This window comes from Colias eurytheme, chromosome 10 (assembly GCF_061535395.1).
Source record: "Colias eurytheme isolate Ceu_HAF_F1 chromosome 10, ilColEury1 Martin Lab GWU primary, whole genome shotgun sequence".
In the NCBI taxonomy this organism is placed as follows: Eukaryota; Metazoa; Arthropoda; class Insecta; order Lepidoptera; family Pieridae; genus Colias; species Colias eurytheme.
The window spans coordinates 5,272,299-5,295,255 of record NC_142989.1 but is presented as its reverse complement, the minus strand read 5'-3'; the positions used below and the strand labels follow the sequence as shown (position 1 = coordinate 5,295,255).

The 22,957-nt window shown below is 33.4% G+C and overlaps 3 protein-coding genes, 1 long non-coding RNA gene and 2 pseudogenes across 8 annotated transcripts; 4 read left to right on the top strand and 2 right to left on the bottom strand.

The window, feature by feature from the left end:
- The first annotated feature begins 95 nt into the window (after positions 1-95).
- LOC149905174 (uncharacterized) lies at positions 96-4,466 on the top strand. The gene is made up of 5 exons (XM_090106141.1): positions 96-207; positions 920-999; positions 1,703-1,922; positions 3,699-3,971; positions 4,245-4,466. The coding sequence occupies exons 1-5, from the start codon at positions 172-174 to the stop codon at positions 4,404-4,406; spliced, it is 771 nt and encodes a 256-aa protein (XP_089962267.1). The 5' UTR covers positions 96-171; the 3' UTR covers positions 4,407-4,466.
- A 164-nt stretch (positions 4,467-4,630) lies between these two features.
- LOC149905173 (uncharacterized) lies at positions 4,631-6,843 on the bottom strand (annotated as a pseudogene). 2 transcript variants are annotated; one of them, XR_016457131.1, is made up of 2 exons: positions 6,758-6,843; positions 4,631-5,674 (listed from the first exon to the last, which is right to left on the bottom strand). The product of XR_016457131.1 is annotated as an uncharacterized LOC149905173, transcript variant X2 (transcript). The 2 variants fall into 2 exon arrangements; XR_016457130.1 differs by lacking the exon at positions 6,758-6,843 and adding an exon at positions 6,135-6,176.
- A 969-nt stretch (positions 6,844-7,812) lies between these two features.
- On the bottom strand, positions 7,813-9,119 carry LOC149905172 (uncharacterized; annotated as a pseudogene). 2 transcript variants are annotated; one of them, XR_016457132.1, is made up of 2 exons: positions 9,044-9,119; positions 7,813-8,689 (listed from the first exon to the last, which is right to left on the bottom strand). The product of XR_016457132.1 is annotated as an uncharacterized LOC149905172, transcript variant X1 (transcript). The 2 variants fall into 2 exon arrangements; XR_016457133.1 differs by lacking the exon at positions 9,044-9,119 and adding an exon at positions 8,938-9,021.
- Positions 9,120-11,367: 2,248 nt separating this feature from the next.
- On the top strand, positions 11,368-13,794 carry LOC149905171 (uncharacterized). The gene is made up of 2 exons (XM_090106139.1): positions 11,368-11,922; positions 13,014-13,794. Exons 1-2 carry the CDS (start codon positions 11,446-11,448, stop codon positions 13,746-13,748), a joined length of 1,212 nt encoding a protein of 403 aa, XP_089962265.1. The 5' UTR covers positions 11,368-11,445; the 3' UTR covers positions 13,749-13,794.
- Positions 13,795-14,370: 576 nt separating this feature from the next.
- On the top strand, positions 14,371-18,792 carry LOC149905170 (dnaJ homolog subfamily C member 8). Its single transcript, XM_090106616.1, has 6 exons — positions 14,371-14,630; positions 15,111-15,302; positions 16,194-16,322; positions 16,591-16,698; positions 17,506-17,640; positions 18,465-18,792. The coding sequence occupies exons 1-6, from the start codon at positions 14,580-14,582 to the stop codon at positions 18,582-18,584; spliced, it is 735 nt and encodes a 244-aa protein (XP_089962742.1). The 5' UTR covers positions 14,371-14,579; the 3' UTR covers positions 18,585-18,792.
- Positions 18,793-20,300: 1,508 nt separating this feature from the next.
- Positions 20,301-21,899, top strand: LOC149905169 (uncharacterized). The gene is made up of 2 exons (XR_016457166.1): positions 20,301-20,812; positions 21,302-21,899. It is a non-coding gene; the product is annotated as an uncharacterized LOC149905169 (long non-coding RNA).
- The last annotated feature ends 1,058 nt before the right edge of the window (positions 21,900-22,957 follow it).

Here is a 22,957-nt window from a genome sequence, read left to right as displayed (position 1 = left end):
ATCCTATGGGCTTATCAATTGTTTAAAGTATTGCAACGTAAAAATTGTTTAAATAGAATGATGTATAAAACCATGGATATTTAATACACGCACCATTAGTGTCACGAAATTACAGAAGACAGTGTAAATTAATTAGAGAAAAATTATAATTAAAGAAACTCGCTAGTTACAATGAAGTGCCTTCTGTTTTTACTTTTCATAGGATTGGTGAGTATGGTAGAGCTTATATTATATGCTTTCGAGTTTTCGAGTTATGGTTTTAATTTGAAGTTCAGTTTTTTTTTATTTGTATAGGTATACCGACAGTTAATAACATCCATTCCATAAATATTTTTTCTTAAAAAATTATATGTATATATATTACCTATTCCTAACAATGATCAAAATTTAATGAAATGATTGAATTTTACAATTTTCACCCAATTCAATATGAATTAAACCGAATGAAACTTATTCAACAAATTTTTCGATAATTGCGGGAAGAAGCAGTACCGTAATAAATTGGTTTAATAAGCTATTAAAATTTAAAGCAACATATTATGTGCAAATAATAATAGAATTCACTGATACAACTGATGTTAAGAAAATATGTCTACTTGAAAATATAAAATATTTTCGATATTATTCACATTTAAAACATTAACAAACTTTCGACGCCGGTTTATTATGAATTACTTAGGTCTTAGATCATTTCTTGAAGTTAGAATTTACTTATGAGCGTAACAAAACTAGCCAATTTACCTTAGCATACAATATCAATAACAAAAAGTGTAAAAAAGCAAATAAATTCCCAAAAATACTAGTTAATAATAAAACTGAATAAATCAATAATTTAAATTTTATCTGAAAGAAACATACGTTAATAATTAATATATGTACCATGTACCTATTTGTTTTAAATAATTGTATAATATCATAGGTGTCTACATCCCTTGGGAATCCTGATTCATCTGTGTCACTGCGTCAACGTCGTGAAGTCGACATTGTGGCGAATACCAGGTAAGTTTTGAAACCACTTTTTTAATACAATTCACTTATTAAGTTAACTAGCAAACTACTTTTCCGACCTAGCTTCGTCCGCGTTGTAATTTTTTTTTTAAGAAAACCTTCCATAAGAATCACGATCTTCATCCACTGTCTGTTGAAAACAAAATTAAAATCATTCAAGCAGTTTTTGAGTTTATGGCGAACAGACAGATAGACGAAGGAGGCCGGTCATGGAGAAGCGCGCGTAGAGGGGTGGCTCTATACCGTAAAGGGCACCAAATGTATAACGCGAAAGATAACACGTCATTTCGGTTAATCTTGTTGCTAAATAAGAAAAGACATTGAATCTCTATTTATCTTCTAACATTAAAGGTTAAAAAATGTGGTAAATATTGTGATTTTCATCGATCAAAGGGCGTCATTACAACTTTCGGTTCCACCAATGCGAGCTACGGCCTACGGCACTGTCGTCAAATTGCTACGGCTCAAGTCCTTAATAATAAGTTAGACCATAATATTTATAATGGGAGTGTTTTGTGTAAAATTTTTGGATATTTCCCGTTTTATTTTTAAAAAGTTATTGTTGTCATTTTACTCATTAGGTAAAGGGCTTTCGATATCCGTATAAAGTTTTTTGATATCTGCAATAGTTACGGAATAATCGCCTGTGCACACTTAACGATTACACCCTGTATAGTGTTCTTTATATTTATAGGGGCCTCATACAAGAATTGATAACTAATCTTCAAAACTCGGCTCAACAAGCGAGGACTGCCATAAGAACTTTCGTTCAGGGTTTGCAGCAACAGGTTGTACTTTATAGACAAAAGGTTCGAGAAGATTTACAAAAATTAAGAGACAGCATCTTAGAATCTATCAAGAATATAGCCAGCAAACTTACATCAACTGGACCGGCCATTGTAGGATGCATCAAGGTAAATAAAGTTTTGTTTTGTGGTTTTATAAAAATTTATTGGCTGCATTTTTTAGAGGTCTCTTTTACAGGACGTAATACACTCACCGGCACGGAATCTTGGCCACTGCAAATTTTTGCGTAAAATAACACTATTTATTTTCTACTACAAAATTCAATAAAAATTTAATCAAAATTAGTTTTTTTAATGTTTTTATTAACTTTTAGTAATCATTGGAAGTTTATAAGAAGTACTACTGCGTAGATATGAATTAAACAAGAATTTACGCTTTTCCTGTGAAATTTAAATGATTTCTTAAAAAATGCATAAAAATTAGAAAGAACGTTTCCATAAAAAAAATTGAACTTTTTAATATAGGGTGTTTCCTTCTCTTGCCTTAAACACTGTTTGCATCCAGTCTGGCATACTCTAGAAGACATTTTTGATGTCCACTTGAGCTATAGTGTACCAAACGGCCCCAGCTGTATTTCTAAGCTCATCTAACATTGGTGCTGGTTTGAAATCGAACTTTATGTTTCTTTTAAGCATGTCCCAGATGTGTTCTATTGGATTAAGATCCGGGCTACGAGCTGGCCACTCCAATTTTTCAATAATAACCTCTTGAAGGTACTCTTATACGCATCGTACGACACGCGGACGTGCGTTATAGTGTATTAGTAGCAAATTTTCTTCACTGATAAACCTGTAATAGGGCTGAACATGTTTCTGGAGAATTTCCTCGATGTACCTGATCAAATTTAAGCCATTATCTACGATAACTAACTCCGTGCGAGTATCGGAACTTATACCTCCCCATACCATTTTTGACCCTCCATGAAAAATGGCAGTTTGAGTGTGGTTATGGGTGAAAACCTCTCTTCTCGTCTTCTCTATACTGACTCTTGGCTATCAGAAGCTCGTAAAGTGCCTTAGCAGTCATCTGTGAACACTTCACGAGCGCACTGGCTGTGGGTCCAGTTTTCATATTCTCGTGCAAAACGAAGACGTGCTTCTCTGTGATGTCTGAGGAGTTCTGGACGGCATGCTGGTCTGCAAACCTTCAAATTAACTTCCTTCATTAGTCTTCTCATCGATTGCTTACTCACATTTATTATCCTGGTGTTTTAGAGCCGGTGGCGTATCTCATAAACTGTCAGAAAGCCATTTTTGAGTATCTCTTGAACAATAAACGGGTCTTCTCGAGCTGATGTGCACCTCACACCTTCATTTTCTGGTCTGCACGTGGAGCTGCCAGTCTCCTGGTATCTTTTCCATGCACAGTGCATCGCTGAACGTGGTACGTACTGTACATTAGGTACTTTATGTTGCGGCAGTTATTGGTCTAACATTGTGATGGCCTGAGCAGGTTGTTCAGATGTTAACGGCATTTTTTATTGTTTGTTATGATCATTGACTATAGTACAATAATAACAATATCTTAAAACGGCATAAACGTTATCGAAAAAAGTTTAAAACGAACAATTCGTAACTTCGGCTTAACCGCACAAATCTCAAATTTTGAGTAACTCTTAAAAAGTGGTAAAAGATAATTCTCAAACTTAATGATTTCTTACCATAAAATTAAACAAATAATAAGTTAACATATCTGCATACAAAAAAACCGTGAAAAACACTTCAAACTTTTTTTATCGGCAAATTTGTAAGTGGCCAAGATTCCGTGCCGGTGAGTGTATAATATCGAGTTAAAAAAAAATGATATTACATTCTTTATAGATACAAATTATAGAAAAATATTTCGGATTCATGAATTTTAAATGTACATACCTTATGTTTCAGAATGGTCGCGAATCAGTTGAGCAATTATTTGCAAAGGCGCACGAAAAGTCTAACAAATGTGCTGACGATAGAGTTCTGTACATTAACAAAATGGTAGAAGAACTATCAGTTTTAAGTGACGGTGCTATTAATTACACAAGTATTGCTGTGAAGAGTATGCAAAGCTGTAGCGAGAATAACTCGGGTCTCTTAAGCGTAGGACGCTGCCTGGGAAGTCTCGTAGTCAAGACGGAATACAAGGGAGTAATGTTCGCTGCCCAGAGTTCTCTCATGGTAACTATAATCTATATACATAATGTTTTCAACATTCAAAATTTTAATCATTCCAAATAATACCAAAGGGACTGTGACTACATACTATGAATGCGTTTACTTTGTCTCATACCTATGCGCGATTTCAATGATTCATTATCTACAAAAGGACTAGAAGGAAAGTCATAATATATGGTTTTTATTTTTAAATTTTTATATATTATTTGAAGTAACAGGAAGAAAATATACCTACAATGATTAAATAAAATCTAAAATTATAATTTCCCTTCACAGATTTCTCGCATCAACTTATCCCTGGTGACATTGCCTGCTGCTATGGAAGTGTGCGCTGGCACTAGTCTCCTCTCAATCGGCTCCGAGGCCAGAACCATAGTGTCTGATGTGGCCACTTGTTCCTTTTCATCTATTTTCTCTTCACCAAATTCTATTGAATAATCAATAAACACACTTGAGAATGTTAAATAACACGAAATTGTACCTACTTACTTAAATTATTTATTTATTTATTTTCTCCAATAATGAGCATTAAAGAGTACGAAATTACATTTTTGTTTTTATTTATTTACTTACCTACCTACTGTACGCGTTTTCTTTGATGTATAATATTATTCATTCGTGGAGGTATTGAGGTAAAATGTCTTTATAATATGTAATAACTGACTACGATTTGTTACAGTGTGCAATACCTACTCTAAAAAGTAAAAACATATATTCTTTCTTGTCTGTAATTATTTAACATCATGCTATATTTTTATCATTAACCTAATTATATTCAAGGAGACGTAGTGATATCACCCAATGTAAGATAACGTATAGCACTAAAGTAAATAAGATATTTGCTGTCTCTTTCTTCTCTCTTCTACTCTTTCAATAGAATTCTAATTCAATAAGAGATGGTTAATATAAAAAGGATTTTAATTCTTAAGTTCGTGGACACATAGCATGACGGCCACCGTCTACAGGTAGCGTCGCTCCCGTTATGTTGCTGGCTGCATCACTTGCTAAGAATGTAATTACTGAAGACACCTCATTTGCTTCGCCCGCTCTACCCAAAGCATGCGTTTCAGAACACTTTTTCAAATAAGCCTCATATTCCTGTTCATTCATGCCACCTCTGAGATGAATTCCCGTAATAATCACTCCTGGATTAACAGCATTTACTCGAACTCCTTTCGGACCCAATTCTAATGCCACACATTTTGTAAATTGATCTAAAGCAGCTTTTGATACACAGTATGCAAGAATATTTGGAAACGATCGTAGCCCAGCCACACTTGATACATTTACTATGTTTCCTTTAGTTTTTATGAGATAGGGAACTGCTAACATGGTTAAATAATAAGGACTTCTCATGTTAGTCGTCATTATATTATCAAATTGCTCTAATGTAGTTTTCTCTATTGATCCCGAACCGAGAATACCAGCATTGTTAACCAGAACATCCAGTCGATCAAAGCGCTTGAAACTTTCCTCTATCAGTTTTTCAATTTCGCTTTCCTTATTTATGTCACAAATAACTGTGAATGGTTTAAGTTTTTCTGGTGATAATTCCTCGCACTGTTTAGCAACATCCTCTAAATTTGTTTTGTTCCTTCCAGTGATAATTAAACTTGCTCCTAGTTTCGAAAAGTCCAATGCCGTTTGGGCTCCTATGCCTGAACTGGCCCCTGTTATGAGTACAACTTTTCCGCGAAACATGTTACCTGTTGAAATAAATACATTGTTATCTACTGTTTTCGTTTACATAAAGTAAAATATTTTAAACGACCTAATTGAATAGTTTCTACATTTTTCACGATAACTCAACATATTATACGGTAACTTGTATGGTAACCTAACAAGACATACCATCTACCTACACATAATATTATTCCAGCCTGTTGATTTGAGGTTGAGAGTTCACACACTCATAATTACTAGATAATAAACATATAATAATAAACACACATATAATTTTAAAAATTTGTTGTATTTGTTATTGACGTATTAATAAGAATTAAGATTCCATTGTAATTGAGCTAAGTATCCACATCAATTTGAATACCTTAGTTAATACAATTTTATTAAAAGTCCTACGTCTGGTGGTAGATAGAAGAAGATAAGTACCTAAGGTATGTTTAACACAAAAATATGTCAATATTAACGATTATCATATCTACTTACCAACTATTTAAGCACGACTGTATGGCACAACGCGAACGTGTGAAGCAATGGAATAGTAGACTTCTTATCGCGATACAACTTTGTAAATAAAAATGCATATTTCTTATACTGTTGTTTTTGATAAGATTAGATATAAGTAGTGTTATTTGGCGCCATATTTCATTATTTATTTACATTTTTAATTAGACATATTAAAATTCCCCTATAAGGAAAATTTGCTAAATTTTTTAAAAGGCGTATCAAAAAAATAGTTTCTACCTCGTTTGATACGACTTATATATAGTAAAATTACCAATCCTCTATTATATGATACGTGTAATATTCAAGACCTATCTAAAAAATAAAATATGTATCAAACTAGATGATATTTCGAGGATTCTGTTTGATCAAAAACTTATTACATTTAAATTGGCTAGATTAAAAAAAATCACAATGTTATCTCTAATTTTCACACCTGCGATATCTACTTGACATGGTGATATACCTACCTATTATGATTTTATTTTTCTTAGACAATTATATTGAAAACATTCGAGAAGGCATTTTGTGTAATTACTTTCAGTTTTGGTTTTATACTTAGGTATCTCTTTATAATTATTATAATCTTTGTTTAATGTACTTACGAATTGTGATATTTCCTTTCCGCGAATTTTTGCATTAGGTACCTTTCAATATTCAATATTTATTCGCCACTGGCTTACGTTCTTGCCATGAAGAATAAAAATAGACTGACAAACGAATAACGTTAAAGGCCTGACAGACGTACGAGTAAGTACGCGAACTTGTGGCTCGACGACCTTTTTCGCTCGTGTATCACCCCAAGTACGCGTACTTAAAAACCGTCGAGTAAGTTCGTTGACGATCCAACATGTTTGAAATTTTACTCGTAGCTCGCCTTCGCTCGCACGTCTGTCACCGCCGCGAGCCGCGAGCCTAGCCTGTCTAGCTATAATAGGTGTTACTAAGTGCAAAAGTTCAATTAATTTCGTCTTCTTCTTTTAGTTTTATGAAAATAATTTAATATAATTAATATGAATGAATATAATATAATTGAATATTGGCGAAGGTATCTATCTTTGAATCACGCCAAGGAAGTTTCACTCCTGACGCGTGGGCTCGGCGCACACGCTCTTTTTTGTAAAGTACCCTCAAAATATAATACATAGAAAAAACGAAAATATCCTTCAATTTTTGAACATTTATTTAGTTAGAATGCTATTTACTTAAAAATAAGTGCTGGTTATTAAATTAAAAATGTCTATATTTAATTCCTGAATAACATAAAATTCCCTCTGTTGAGTGTTGATGACATAGAGACATTCGATATCGGTGACACGCGAGAGGCTACTGACCAAGCTCTACGTGTGTCACCGACGTCGAGCCGAGTAAGTACGCGAACTTTAAAACCGCGATTTTAAAGCTTGTACGTCTGTCACCCCTATTAGGGACACATCACACAACAGCTATACAACGTCATACGACCTTCACGGTTCACCAAACTGGTTAATATGTATATGTAAAGTGTTAAAATGTTTAATGTGGGTTTCACTTATTTACAATACAAAAATATGAAGCTTACTTAATATGCTCTCATAATGTATATATATATGAAATATACCTACTACATATACTCAGTAAAGCATGTGCAATACCAACTCAACTAAATAAAATACAAATAAACTTTCTATATAGTTTTAATAAATTCCACATATATACATATAACAGAAATAAAATATGCTAAAAATGTAACATTTAGACAAATTACATTATCGTGGGCACATTGCATGGCGTCCACCATCCACTGGAAGAGTAGCTCCTGTAATATTACTTGCTGCATCACTAGCCAAAAATGCAATAACTGATGATACTTCTTTAGTATCACCTGCTCGCCCTATAGCATGAGTTTCAGCACACTTCTTAAGAAATGCTGCATATTCTGTTTCATTCATTCCTCCTTTCTTATGTAGCCCTGTGGTTATTACACCAGGATTCACTGCATTAACTCGTACACCCTTCTGTCCTAATTCTAAAGCAACACATCTTGTAAACTGATCCAATGCTGATTTGGACATGCAGTATGCCAATACATTTGGGAACGACCTCATCCCTGTTACACTAGACACATTCACAATATTCCCTTTACTTTTAATGAGATGTGGGGTTGCTAACATGGTCAAGTGGTATGGCGAACGGACATTAGTGTTCATGACTCTGTCATATTGGTCTAACGATGTAGATTCAATGGTCCCAGATTCTAATACACCTGCATTGTTGACAAGAACATCTAACTTGGTAAATTTAGAAATTGTTTGGGTTAAAATATTTTCTACATCACTTTCCTTGTTCATATCTGCAATAATAATAAGGGGTTCTAGTTTCTGTGGTGATATATCTTGACACAGTTTGGCCACTTCGTCCAGTTTCGCCTTGTTCCGCCCAGTTATAACCACTTTTGCTCCAAGTTTTGAGAATTCTATCGCCGTCTCAGCTCCAATTCCAGAACTGGCTCCAGTTATGAGTACAACTTTGTCTGTGAACATTTTGCTTGGATAAACCTGTAATTACAGATATTCAATTTTAAGTTCGTTTGAACAATAAAATATTACTTAATGGAAATTCATTATCAATAATTTTAATTTTTAATAGTATAACTTTATACACAAAAATACATAGAAAAGTGTGTCTGGAGATAAAAGTATAGTGAACCCGGCACCGGCAGTTCCTACTGTGAGTGAGCTATCTTAACTCTTATGCCAGGTTTAAAAATACATAATAGGAATTAATAAAATACTCTAATACCTACTGTTTTATGTTGCCTCACATAAATACAATAACACTAAAATTATAAAAATTGGATTAATTGTGAAACTACGTCACTAAAGTCTACTACCACTACTACCACAACTTACTAAGTCAAAAATAGTCTCCTTTAACTCACAAGTACCTAACTATTATAACAAGTGGTCAAAACTCAAAACTAGGGTCTAGACATGGGTAGGTAATGCGTGTAATAGTACAAAAGTAATATCACTTTGACACGTAATGCAACATCACGCATTACGCATCAGTTACAAACATCACTCGCATCACTCGCTTTTTTTTATTTTGTTTCACATTTGCTTGCGTTCATTACAATTATTAACAAACAACACAAAGTACGTGGCCAAGTATGAAGGAAAATCAACTACATTTTTTAAATATTTACTTAAATTGTAATTTTACGATATGTAATAACACTAATAACTAATAAGCATTGCAGTTATTATTGCTATTTTTCAATATTATGATCTGTAATACTTCACATATCACCATTAATATAATATAAACATTATAATATTATTAATGTCATCATTTCATTAAAAATCGATCGGGTAATGTGTGATGTTACGGAGTAATATCACTTCCGTGGAAGAGATGCGTGATGTTGCATTACTATTTGACGTACTGTTTTGCGCATGTCTACTAGGGTCACAACGAGTATCACGGACTGCCGACTGACGGTGACGACAGTCGACACTGACAAATGATTGACATTGAATATTTATTATCACTATGATAATGATAATAATTGATATAATAATATCACAGTGATATCACATGAGTAAATAAATATTGAATAGGATGTACGTTCATGTCTAAGGGCGTATTCAGAAAGAAAGCTTGAAACTTATAAGCGCTTATAAGCGCTTATCGGCGCTTATAAGCTTATAAGCGCTGGTAACCCGCGCAGGAAAATATAATAATATGAACATGCGCTTATAAGCGCTGATCGGCGCCGACAAGTTCCAACAAGTTTCAACAAACTTGTCGGCGCCGATCAGCGCTTATAAGCGCACGTTCATATATTTTCCTGCGCGGGTTACCAGCGCTTATAAGCGCCGATAAGCGCTTATAAGCGCTTATAAGTTTCAAGCTTTCTTTGTGAATACGCCCTAAGGTTCATGTGATTTTATTTTATTATAGTACCACAGACTAATAATAATATACTACGTATATCTTTATTGCTCTGAGACGTATATAGTACTCTAAACTCTTTGACATTGAGTCGAAAAAGTTGAAAATAGAAAACTTTACATGCCAAAGAAATCAACAAAAAACAAGGAAATAATACATTTAAACTCGATTTAAACATAAGAGCGTATACGCACTATGCGGGTAGCCGCATTGCGGGTAGCCGTCCGGCTGACCGCAAGCACAATTATGTACGTAATATTCATTTCTATGCGCACTGCGATGCGGCTACCGCAGACCGCACAGTGCGCATAGAAATGAATATTACGTACATAATTGCTGCTTGCGGTCAGCCGGACGGCTACCCGCAATGCGGCTACCCGCAAAGTGTGTATACGCTCTAAGATTTAAACATTCGTACAATTCCTTAATGATCTAGTCTTAATGATCTCAGAAGTCAGATCTAAGTACAATTCACGAATGTTTGCACTTTGCACTTTGCGTTGCGCATTTATGGAGATCCCGGTTTTCCAATTACAGAGCGTAATGCGACTCAGTGCCGCACAATGCCGGATTATGCTGATGCTTAATTGGAACGTGAAACGCACCAGCAGGTTGCGCTAGTTCAGTGTTGAAAAAAAAAATATTCATAGAATTAGCAATAACCACATTAATGTGTAAATAAAGTGGTATACATAATAATTGGTTGAAAAATATTTACGATTATTTTAAGTAATTTGGATTTTGATTTTTTCATTAACATTTTTTTCAATGTTTGTACCTTCATCCATACTTATATTTATTTTTTAACACAATTTGAATTAACTTTGATTATTTCGAAAAAACTACAATGAAACGAAAGCTTTAAAATTTTTTTCCAACAATTAATAATTACCATTAATTACTAACGATAAATCGATTGCACGCATCAATTCACGCGCATTACTTTTTCTAGTGCTCGATTGTGCGAAGCGTTGCTGTAGTTGGAACATTCAACGTTAAGCATTATGCCGCATAATGCGCTCTAGTGCTGTAATTGGAAAACGGGGATAGATAGCTTCCTTTTTGTTTCTATTATGTTTAGGACGGCCGCGGCGCGTGTTCAATTTACAACCGATATTAGAAAAGTTTTGATTTATCTGTATTTAAAGTATTTTATTTGTTACTCTGTGGAAAAGTTTGACACACACATTTTTAGTTTTGACATTTAGGCAGCCTGTAGACGTTCAAATAATTTGTCAAATTTTACGTGTTTGGCAAATTATTTGACAGTCTGCGGATATGTTTGACGTGTTTGTCAAGCAAACTACGTGTTTGGCTGTTTATTTGAAAGATTTGATTGACGACATGCTTGTCAAACATGTTTGAAGGTGTACGGTCATGTTTGTCAAACAAACTCGCCATTTTCGTGCGACCGCCGCTGAGACAGGTTGTACGTTCGTCTAAGGTTATATTCGTATACAACAAAATCAAAATGGCTGACTTGAGTGACAAGGAGTATCAACTGTACTTTATATCTTTATTTAGAGATTCACCACAACTGTGGAAAGTAAAATCCAACGAATATAAGGATAAACATAAAAGAGACCTGGCTTTAAAGAAAATGGTGCAAGTATTAAAAGTTTGTCGTCCACAAATTACCGAAGAGGATGTAAAAAAGAAAATAAATATCCTGCGTACGACTTTTAATCGGGAAAATAAAAAAATTAAAAAGTCTAGGGTTTCTGGGTCGTCCACAGATGATCTATATGTGCCTAGCCTATGGTATTTTAAGGAATTGCAGTTTTTAGAGGATCAGATGGAACCGGAATCAGGAATTGACACAACTGTAAGCGAGGTAAGCAGTGTTATTTTTTAATAAGTGCTTAAGTGCTCATTGAGTAGGTACTAGACTAAAAATAAAATAAAAACTTTGTTTTTACTTAGTTTAATATATTAAAATTAAGTAGTATACATATAAAATTTTCATAATCAACACAAATCATTGCAAGCACTTGTCTTGCCATGGCACTGCTCCAACTGTATTAAAGTACTGGCAAAAATCGTCTCGAACTTGTTTTGCTTGCAGTGCAGAATTTCCTGCTCGACTTCGTTCAATGCTTAGCAATTGGTTTGGGTCATTTCTCCATGTGCCTGGTGTTATAGTACCACTAGCACAATCTTCGACATCTACATCTCCATGACGAATGTATTGCTTCTGTTTCACGAGCAAATTGTGCAAATGACAACATGCCATCACTATAGTTTTTGCTTTATTGGGTGAAAGGTTAATAGGTTTTTTAAAAATCTTGAACCGTGATACAAGAATCCCAAATACATTTTCCACTATACGACGCGCACGAGATAAGCGGTAGTTAAATCGTCTTCGGTCGTCATTGAGAATATTCTTGTGATATGGTTTCATAAAATTTGGGAGCAGCTGAAACGCCTCATCCCCTACGAAAACAAAAGGCATTTTTTTTTCTGAATTTGGTAATTTTTCAGGCGGTGGAATTTGCAGTTGCTTCTTTTCAAACAGATTCCAAAATTTTGTATTTTTAATCACTCCTCCATCAGATACTCTTCCATTAGTTCCAACATCAACCATTATAAATTCATAGTTTGCGTTAGCTATGGCCATTAGCACTATGCTAAATGTTCCTTTGTAATTGTAGTATAAAGAACCGGAATCCTGAGGCTTTTCAATTAACACATGTTTCCCATCCACTGCTCCAATACAATTGAAAAAATTCCATCTATTGCCAAATGCGTTGGCTAGTTTTTTCCAATCATTTTCTGTTTTGGGTAGCTGTAACAAAAAAAAACACACACATGAAAAATGATAATTATTATAATATACCTATTCATTAACATTTTAATGTAACACAATTTTGACTACACAGTAATTTTTATTATTTTATATTACTCATAATTTAATTTTTGTTTCAGGAATCATCAGCACAACCAGAATCTGCTACACAGTCAGATATTTTAACACAAACAGGGACTGCTACACAATCAGGGACTTCTACACAATCAGGGACTTCTACACTACCAGGGACATCACAACAATCGACAGCACCACCAGCATCAAAAAAAAAGAGAAATGATTTGCAAACTGAGTTGATGTTGTTAGCTAAGGCACATTTTAAAACACCAGAGAGTGAATTTCAAATAATGGCGAAAAACTGGGCTTTTAAATTACAACGTATGTCAAGAGAGCAACAAAGACTTGCCGAGAAATTTATAAACGACATACTGTTTGAAGGTGAAAATGGCAATCTTAATAGAAATTCTGTGATGATAAATGCTGCTCCAGCTTCCCCTACCTGGTCCTCCAATTCTTCACCTATACCACCTACGCCATCACCCAAACCCTCTATAACATCAACCATAACTCGCACACAACCACTTAAACTACAATCGCTATCAACCATACCATTACCACATACGCAATCAGCCATACCACACACACCACCAGCCATACCACACACACTGCCACCTTCATTACACTCGTCGTCATCATCCGTGCAGCTGCCGGTACAATCATATTCATTATCTATTCCTTCTCCCATGCCAAATGTGCCTGATGAAATTGTGGAAACAACTGAAGATGTAATAAATACTTCGGACGCAGAAACTGATACTGCAACAAGCTTTTTGCAATCTTTTTATGCTCTTTAATTATAATGTGTAATGAAACTGTATGCATGTTGATTATAATAATAAAACTTACCATTATATTTCTTTTTAATACTTCATTTATAGCTTCACATGTTTCCATGACAATGTCACTCAGAGTGCGAGGTGCAATGCAGGACTGAAATTTTAAATCTTCAAAATCGGCTCCAGTTGCTAGAAATCTTAGAGTTATTGATAGCCTTTGAGAAGCTGGAATAGATTTTCGCATCACGGTATCTTTTTTTCCAATCAGAGGACTAACTAACGCTAGCAAGTTGTTGAAAGTTTTATCGTTCATTCTAAGAAAGTTACGGTAGTCTTCTGGTTCTGTGCGCAATATCACATTCAATAAATTTTCATGAGTAAATCTATCTCTTAGTTTTAACCATTCTCGTGTCCAACGTCTTTTTTTCTTCTTTTTTATACACATCGCCAAAGTCAATGCAAGAAATGCTTTGTCAACGTTACTCATCGGAGCGTGATTTCACGGCGAAAACTGCTTTGAAACTGTCCTGTTTGTTTGACAAACTTGTTGTTGTGTGTGCGCTGATATTTGATGAAAACGTACAAACAAAACGTAAAGTTTGACAAACATGTTTGAACGTCTACAGGCTGCCTTATTAATTATACTGATGTTTGGTGAGAATTCTGTCTTCTGAAAAGATCGATGGAAAATGGAATAATCATAACTTGCAAGATTATTTAAAGTTGAAATAAAGATACTACGAGTTCATTAATGTAAATGTGACATTACTAAATGGTCCCTTATCCTTTGGTTTTGTATCTTATTCATTTATAAATATTGTGTCGTTTTGTCGTTCGAGAACCTAAACAATGTCTTCATCTAGTGCAAAAAAGGAATCTTTCGAGGATTTTTATGTCGAGGTGACTGTCTAAACATAAGTCAATTATTTTAAGACTGCATCTATATGTAGTATTCGATTGTTTATATATATTTATTTCAACATAGCTATAGCTATGTGCCGAACTTCACATCCTACCGTAGGGTAGCCCTTGAGTTTAGCGAACATACGTAATTGTATTTGATATGTAAAATAATATTACGTACCATTAATACCTAGTTTAAGTATAAAAGAGGGCTTTTGTGTCGCAATTTGAGGGTATAGTATATTGATATGTAATAAAATGTTGGAAGGAATGTTATTGTGGACATAACTTGCAGTGGTTTAATTAACCATAGGTCAAAATAGTAAGCCAATATACAATATATAATAGCCAATGTACATTTATATATTTTTTAAGTAAGGAGAAGTAAAAAGTGACATTTGGATTGTTGTATTTTTGAACAATTTTTTCAATTGAGATTGAAAGTATTCTATACATTTTCTTGTTGATATTTAACAGGTAAAAGAGATTGAGAAAAGAGACTCTGTATTAACACCTAAACAGCAGATTGAACGACTGCTTCGCCCAGGGTCGACATATTTCAATCTAAATCCCTTTGAAGTTTTGCAAGTAGAACCTGATGCATCCCTAGATGAAATCAAGAAGAAATATAGACGTCTATCCATATTGGTCCATCCAGATAAAAATATGGTAAGAAACATGAACAATCATTGAAAAATTTACTCAGATTCCAAATAATCATTAGTCTTTAAAGACATGTATTATATCATTTTGTATGATAAAGTTTTACACTAAATATACCGAACAAGCAAATAATTGAACTCCTATTGAACACCCAGACTTGAAATTTGTGTAATTGTAAATATTTGAAAGAGAAAATGTGTCCTATTTTGGTTAGACGGTACCACCGTCAATATTTCATTTTTATCCACAGATTGACCCAATGGTTACCACGAGACAACCAGAAGCACCTGGATATAGGTAAGGCATCCGCTACGAGGCTAAAGAATGAATGTTTAGATTTAAAGACATTTGAAAATGTCTAATCTTCTGATTGAATATACAATCGATAACAGTTGTTACTGTTTAGCAAAACATAATATAGTGTAGAATACATATGTAATAGATATTATGATTATTATTAACCGCAGATGCTCTTAACTCTTTTCCTTCAATTTTTACTTAAAATAGAAATACACAAAATATTACCACATACACTAAGTTCTGAAACTCTCCTCAGATTTCTGTAAAGTTATTTCTGTATGAATGTCACATCAATCACAGAATAAGTTGAATAAATAAAAAGTGCAACAATTTGATCTTCCCAGTTGTACTTTATTTGATAATATTTATATGAAAATAGCCTGACTGAATAACACCTTTTTATTAATTATAACAACACCTTGCCAATTGTTGGTTTAATATTTAACAAAATTTAAACTCATTCAGTGTTAAATATTATTTATTATTTGAACTTACAAAAACTATGACATAAAAAAAATCTGATTTTAATATTAGCTCTTATTACAAAACTTATACTGATTACATTAATTGATAAATATTTATAATTATTCTTTTTAGGATGATGCAGAACGAGCTCAACAAGCATTTGAGATAATAAACCGAGCATGGAAAACTCTGGAAAATGAAGATACAAGGAAGAAATGTTTAGATATTTACCAAGAGGCTAAAGAGCGAACTGACCATATGGTTTGTTTTTAATATTAAAAGTAACGAATACATTCTTTCATTTGTTTTCCAATGTATGGAATTGAAAATTTTGTCATGCATTATCTATAACACTATCATTTAAGCATTTATGTGTCTAAAGACAGGTTATTCTAACATGTAATCATATAATTACAATAATGTAGATACTTTCTTGTCTGTCTTGATTTTCTTCCACTGTACCAAGTTTTTTAATATCTTGGAATAAATGCTTATGTTCAGTTGAAACTTAAATGAATATATATTACAGATAGATCAAAAACGAAAGAAACAACGGAAAGAAGGTCGAAATGATGAGCCAATACCTGAGGATGATCCTGATAAATATAAACATGCCGTATATGTTATGACAATGAAGGTAAGAGGTTTGACTTGACAAATAGCGTGCCCGGTTATTAGCAAATAAGCATTTATATATTCACAGATTTGCTTGTAGATCTATTTAGATCCATTGTGATATCTGTTAAAAAATTCTTTTATTTAACTGGTTTAGTGGATGCAATAAGCATAATATAATTTGAGTAATATTATATAAATTATTCTGTTCTCCAAACACATTAATTATTAAATTCCCAGGAAACAGAAAATAAAGTTGTGTCTGTTTTCCATTTATAACTCAAAATCGGCTGAACATTTTTCAATGATTTGTTGGTTTGATTGCATGTGCATCTCCACGTAAGATTATTTAAAAAAGTATAATCTATATATATATTTTCATTTAGCCCCAATCCTACATATATAAAAATGAAACCCATTTTCCTTGATCGCGGCATCACGCGTGAACGGGTGGACCGATTTCGATAATTATTTTTTTAATATAATCCTTGAGGTACGAGGATGGTTCTTATGAGAAAAAAAAACATAAACATGTACCATGGGCGAAGCCGTTGCGGACCGCTAGTCCATACTAATATTATAAATGCGAAAGTAACTCTGTCTGTCTGTCTGTTACTCAATCACGCCTAAACTACTGAACCAATTTTCATGAAATTTGGTATGGAGATATTTTGATACCCGAGAAAGGACATAGGCTACTTTTTATCCCGGGAAAATGACGCAATCCCGGAAATCCCACGGGAACGGGAACTATGCGGGTTTTTCTTTGACTGCGTGGGGGATGCCGCGGGCGGAAACCTAATTCTATATAAATAGTATTTTATTTCAGTTGTTCGCTGACATGGAACGCAAGCGGCAACACTTAGAGACACGAGATATGGAGGAGAGGAAACGAAAACGTGAAGCCGAAATAGAGCAGGAGGAGCAAATGTCACTGGAGAAAGAGTGGGCTAAGAACTTTGAGGTTTGTATTGTTTGTAGGTTTGTATGTATTTATAGGTATTAGTTTTTGGCTTCCTTGGTACAGTGATTAAGTTGTGAGCGTACAACCTTCTTGGGTTCAATTTATAATGGAGACAAAAAAAAATCTTTCCTCTTAATGATATTAGTGTGATGATGTGTAGATGTGTTGTAATTTATACAATGACTTTATAGAGCCTCTTTTACAAATCTGAGTATTGTATCTTCTATTACTTACACTACCATTACACACTGAATATTACAACTGCTGTTATTGTTCAGTAGATAAGTAACCTATAGTAATATAATTAAGATAATCAAAAAGCTAAGCTGCTTCATTATCAGGCCAAAATAAATAGGAATCCATGTTTTCAGTATATACTCAACCTTCGCAGTGATTTACATATTCTTAAGTCAAACTTTCATTTACTCAACTTTACTTCTTTTAGGAGCGTTTTTGGATAGTTCAAAAACATATTGACATAACATAATATAACATTTGACGACGCAGTTGGCGCAGTGGTAAAGTAACTGCCTACTGAGCCGACGGTCCCGGGTTCGATCCCCGGTCAGGGCAAATATTTGTGTGATGAACTCAATTATTTGTTCTTGGGTCTGGGTGTTATTATCTATATAATATTATGTATTTATTAAATATTATATTTATCGTCGCCTAGTACCCACAACACAAGCCTTAATTGAGCTTACTGTGGAACTAGGTCGATTTGTGTAATAATGTCCTATAATATTTATTTATTTATTTATTTATATAAAGAAGAACTACCAGCAAGTTTGCACAGATGTAAAAATTAAATATTCACATTACAGGAATCTCGTCAAAACCGCGTGGATAGTTGGAAGACTTTTCAATCGTCCAGCGGTAAGGAAAAGAAGAAAAAGAAAATTTTGGGCTTCAAGCCGCCCAAACCAAAACCCGAGAGTAGATAAGACGCACTATATTATAATACTGTCCTTTATCCAATTGCTGTTTTAACTACTACAATTTAAATTTTAAAGTATTGTCACTACAACAAATCTGTGAACTTAAGAGCGGATACTATCGAAAGTACTATGCGTTTCAACTAAGAATATTAAAATCAATGACATTCATATTATGTAAATTTTGTGTCAAATGTCATTTGAAAAATACTAATAATAGTCCAATGTAAAAATTTTAACAAAAGTTATGAGAAGGTAGAAGTGAATTAACACCTTTGACGTCACAAAATGGCATAGTATCGATCCTATTCTTAGTTGAATCGCATAGCATATTAAAATTTAAAAGTACATGCACTTATAGATTAAATGATTTATCATTACTAAGTCAAGTGCATATTGTAAATTTTCTCAAATAAAAAATCGAACATGAATTGTCGCGATTCTCAATAGAATATGTCTATTAATATTTATTACTGATTGTACATCTGTGTTCACAAGCGTGTTCCATGTATTACGTAATATTCTGACCGTCTTTAGATATAATAAATTAGAATTAGGGGATTGACATTTTACAACTATGTTTCAAAATACCTCAGAAAAAAAATGCTGTGTTTGTATCCCAGTGTGATATTTTAAGATTTGAGAAGCAATAATATTTTTGGGAATAGACTGTTGTGTCTATGAAAGAGTTATTTTGTTTTAATTTTGCGTTGTTGCGGTATTTTGGACAAAAATATCTAAGAATATTTGGGATATCTAAAAACATAGCAGGCTCACTTGCACCAGATGTGATTTCATTGAATATTTACATCAACTACTTACTTGAAATAGATACCTTAATTCGAATTAAGATTAACTTCTGTAATTGTTAGGAATACAGAGTTTCTTGATTCAGTCATTAAATTTTGATAAAACAGTATTAACTGGTTTTATTTTATTTCAATAATTTCATTTTGTTTCACCTTTTAGTATAAAGAAATAATTTTGATTACTGCATGGTGTACGGAAAATTATAATTAATATTAAATGAGAAAATTGTAAGTATATGTACCTAGTTAGAAGAGAAAAGTGAAAATCTTTAAGTATTTAGAACAACTCAAAGTTTGTAGAAGATAGTTGCTATTTCCTTATTTTACATGACAACAACGCTAAAAAGATTCTAGACTGGTAAGTGATAGGCAGTGATTGAACATCATTCAACAAACGAGTTTAAATTGAATAGATAAAATGTGCCCCAAAAAAAATAGATATTCCTTTTGAGAACCGATGTAATAGCGTGAGTCAAGCAAATTCTTATACAAATACATAGTACACAGCAGTATGTACTGTGTGCGTGTTGCGGCGTCATGCCGCGTGATGCCGCGTAGTTCGATCCCGGTAGAAGCAAGAAATTTTCCCAAAATCTTTGAATGCAGTTCTATTTCTGTTTAAAAATTAAGGAATGTTTCCTTTCCGCAAAATTAACTATCTTGAGTATTAAAAGTACTTTCCCTCCAGGGTCCATCAACAATTTCCACACTGTATACATGATGTATCGTATGACATGTAAGTTCTACTCAATCACAGCCTTAGGGCGTATTCAGAAAGAAAGCTTGAAACTTATAAGCGCTTATCGGCGCTTATAAGCGCTGGTAACCCGAGCAGGAAAATATATGAACATGCGCTTATAAGCGCTGATAGGCGCCGACAAGTTTGTTGAAACTTGTCTTCCCCATGGAACTATAGTCATACTGGAACCCAAACTCCTAAGAATAAATAAAAAACTGATAGAATGACCGCAAGTAACCCCTGTTTACCCCATAGGGTAGCCAGCGTGATTGTAAATTTTTCCCCTATTGACGTGCATTAAAAAATCGACTGTCAGTAATAATAGTCTATATGACATAAATCATTAATAAAATCCGCTAAAAAAATGAAATTTAAACGAGATTCATGCAGGTTTGCTTTTCCATTGAAATAACAAAGGTTTACAACTTTTAAAATGGACTGCTTATCGAACACGCTCATAATTTTTTTCCCATATTTTGAATTATGTTATGAAAATCGTTGCGCGGCAGCCCCAATTCTAGGTGTCAAATAATGTTTACTGCAAAATGGCGGATGTTTATGTTCATTTCGTGAGTTTGTTCTTGTATTTTGGAATTATTCTGAGCCAAAATTAATAGAAATGGTTGTAAATATATTGTGCGCGGTTGCAAAAGTGAATGGCATCCAGGATGTGATATTATATTTCATTCGTAAGTACAAAAAACCATGCATAAACTACGCTTCATGTAAAATTGTAGTTTAGTAATATTTCTACTTTAATTGTTGTTAAATCTGGAATAATAGATCGAAGTTGTGATTATAATGTTAATTTTGATTAGGTTTTTTCCATTTAACATCGTTATTTGCTTATTATTAAATGTTTCATGATTGTAATAAATATTAGACTAGGGTGTCCATACTTTATAAAATTGTGTACATATATTTCGGTATGGTATTTTATATGAGGAGAAGTCTTTCTCCACTTGAGTTAGTTCAATTGGCGTGAAAGTTAATGGTATAAAAACGTTGTTTACTACTTTTATATAATGATATATTGTAAAATCAAAAACTCAAAGTACATACATATATGGTACCTACTGAAATAGAAGCACAAGACAACAGCACAAATTTTGTGTTATCTGTATCTAAATGACATTTTTTTTTTATATTTTGCAAATAATCTTCTTTTCTCTTTACAGGTTTCCGTCCAATCTAGCGGAACGTAATACATGGCTAAATATAGTAGAATTAAAAATATCCTGTTTTGAAAAAGTGAAGATATGCAACATTCATTTTAAACCCGCACTTGGCCAGTGTGGTGGATGTGGCTGTAACCTCATAGGAGGCCATGTCCCAGCAGTGGGAACGTAATATATACGTTACGGGAAATAAAATGTATGGGAGGGTTTAAAGTTACATTTTTAGATATTTCTTGTTATATTTAAAAAAAGTTATTATTGTTATTTTACTCATTAGGTAAAGTATCATATCAGTATCATATCGATATCAGTTTAAAGTTTTTTGATACCTGCAATAGTTACGGAATAATCACCTGTGCACACTTAACGATTACACCCTGAATATATTATATTTTGTTTTTTATTGTATGATAGGGAAGCGCTAGACCACGATCTCATATTTCAAGTACTCTTAAAACTATTTAAATACTTAAGGGTATGGAATGATAAAAATATTTTCAGTGAACCGATTTCGTTACTTTTTATTGTTATTATCTTATAATTTGCAAATTTGTAAAGGCAGTTGGCATTGTAATGATAAATAAATATTATAAAAACACATTGATATTTTACTTCATTAATTCCTCAAATGACTGGACGTAACGCCAAATTATACAGCAAAATGTTGTCATAATTTATAGCGGTCCTGTGTTCTGAAGATGCAAGACGGAAGACGCAAACATGAAAAAACGCTGAAAGGAACATTACAATTTTCCAATGTTAAATACTTGAACATCTATTTTTTATCTATTTGCAAAAATTCTACAGTAACTATATTAGAATAATAAATGCAATTACGTAATTTATTTCCGCCGTAAATCATCAACCATCAATCAATCAATAAATATAAAACTCTCCCGTTACTTAGTGACTGACAGACAACGCACAGCCTAAAATCACTGGACCTAAAGACATGAAATTTGGCACACTCTGTATATCTAGAGTATCCTAAAGGTGCACTTAGAAAGGCTATTCCGAAATCCCCACGGGATAAATGGGATTTTATGTTTTATGACTTCAACGAGGACGAAGTCGCGGGCAAAATCTAGTATTATAGTAAAATTTTAATACGAATAAAATTGATGTATCCGTTATTTTTTTTCCTTAATATCCTGAATTTTTTACATTTATACTCACCCCACGGAAATATAGACATACTATATATATTATGACTCACCGTAACTAGAAAGAGACGGAGGGGAAACGATAAGATTCAAGGTCAAATTTTTTGACTTTACTTTTTCTTAGGGAGTGTGGGTTCCATACGTAGTATATATAGTTCCATGGTCTTCCCTTACTACCTTTGACTAATCATAGACAAAGGTGATCGTCGATACGGTGTCTAGTACAATACGACCAACGTAACTTGGCGAGCCTGAATAAAGCCTCTGCGAACTTTGGCGCATGTACGTAAAAAAAGTGTTATAGGCATTCATTTTTTTAAACTGAAATTCGAATAAAAATTCCCTTATATTCCTTGGTCTCTGGACCAAGTACAAATAAAATAAAATCGCGAATAATACAAAATTCCAATGGTCACTTATCAGTTATCACTAAAAGGTTATGACGTCGTTGCTGTACACAGTACGAACTTCGTTGCGTTTGAGACTAGATGGC

Coding starts and splice junctions, on each gene's coding strand:
- LOC149905171 (XM_090106139.1), top strand. CDS start 11,446: ATGTTTGAAGGTGTACGGTCATGTTTGTCAAACAAACTCGCCATTTTC. Junction 11,923..13,013: donor TTGACACAACTGTAAGCGAG/GTAAGCAGTGTT, acceptor TTTTTGTTTCAG/GAATCATCAGCACAACCAGA.
- LOC149905174 (XM_090106141.1), top strand. CDS start 172: ATGAAGTGCCTTCTGTTTTTACTTTTCATAGGATTG. Junction 1,923..3,698: donor CCATTGTAGGATGCATCAAG/GTAAATAAAGTT, acceptor CTTATGTTTCAG/AATGGTCGCGAATCAGTTGA. Junction 3,972..4,244: donor CTGCCCAGAGTTCTCTCATG/GTAACTATAATC, acceptor TTCCCTTCACAG/ATTTCTCGCATCAACTTATC.
- LOC149905170 (XM_090106616.1), top strand. CDS start 14,580: ATGTCTTCATCTAGTGCAAAAAAGGAATCTTTCGAGGATTTTTATGTC. Junction 15,303..16,193: donor TCCATCCAGATAAAAATATG/GTAAGAAACATG, acceptor TATTCTTTTTAG/GATGATGCAGAACGAGCTCA. Junction 16,699..17,505: donor TATATGTTATGACAATGAAG/GTAAGAGGTTTG, acceptor ATTTTATTTCAG/TTGTTCGCTGACATGGAACG.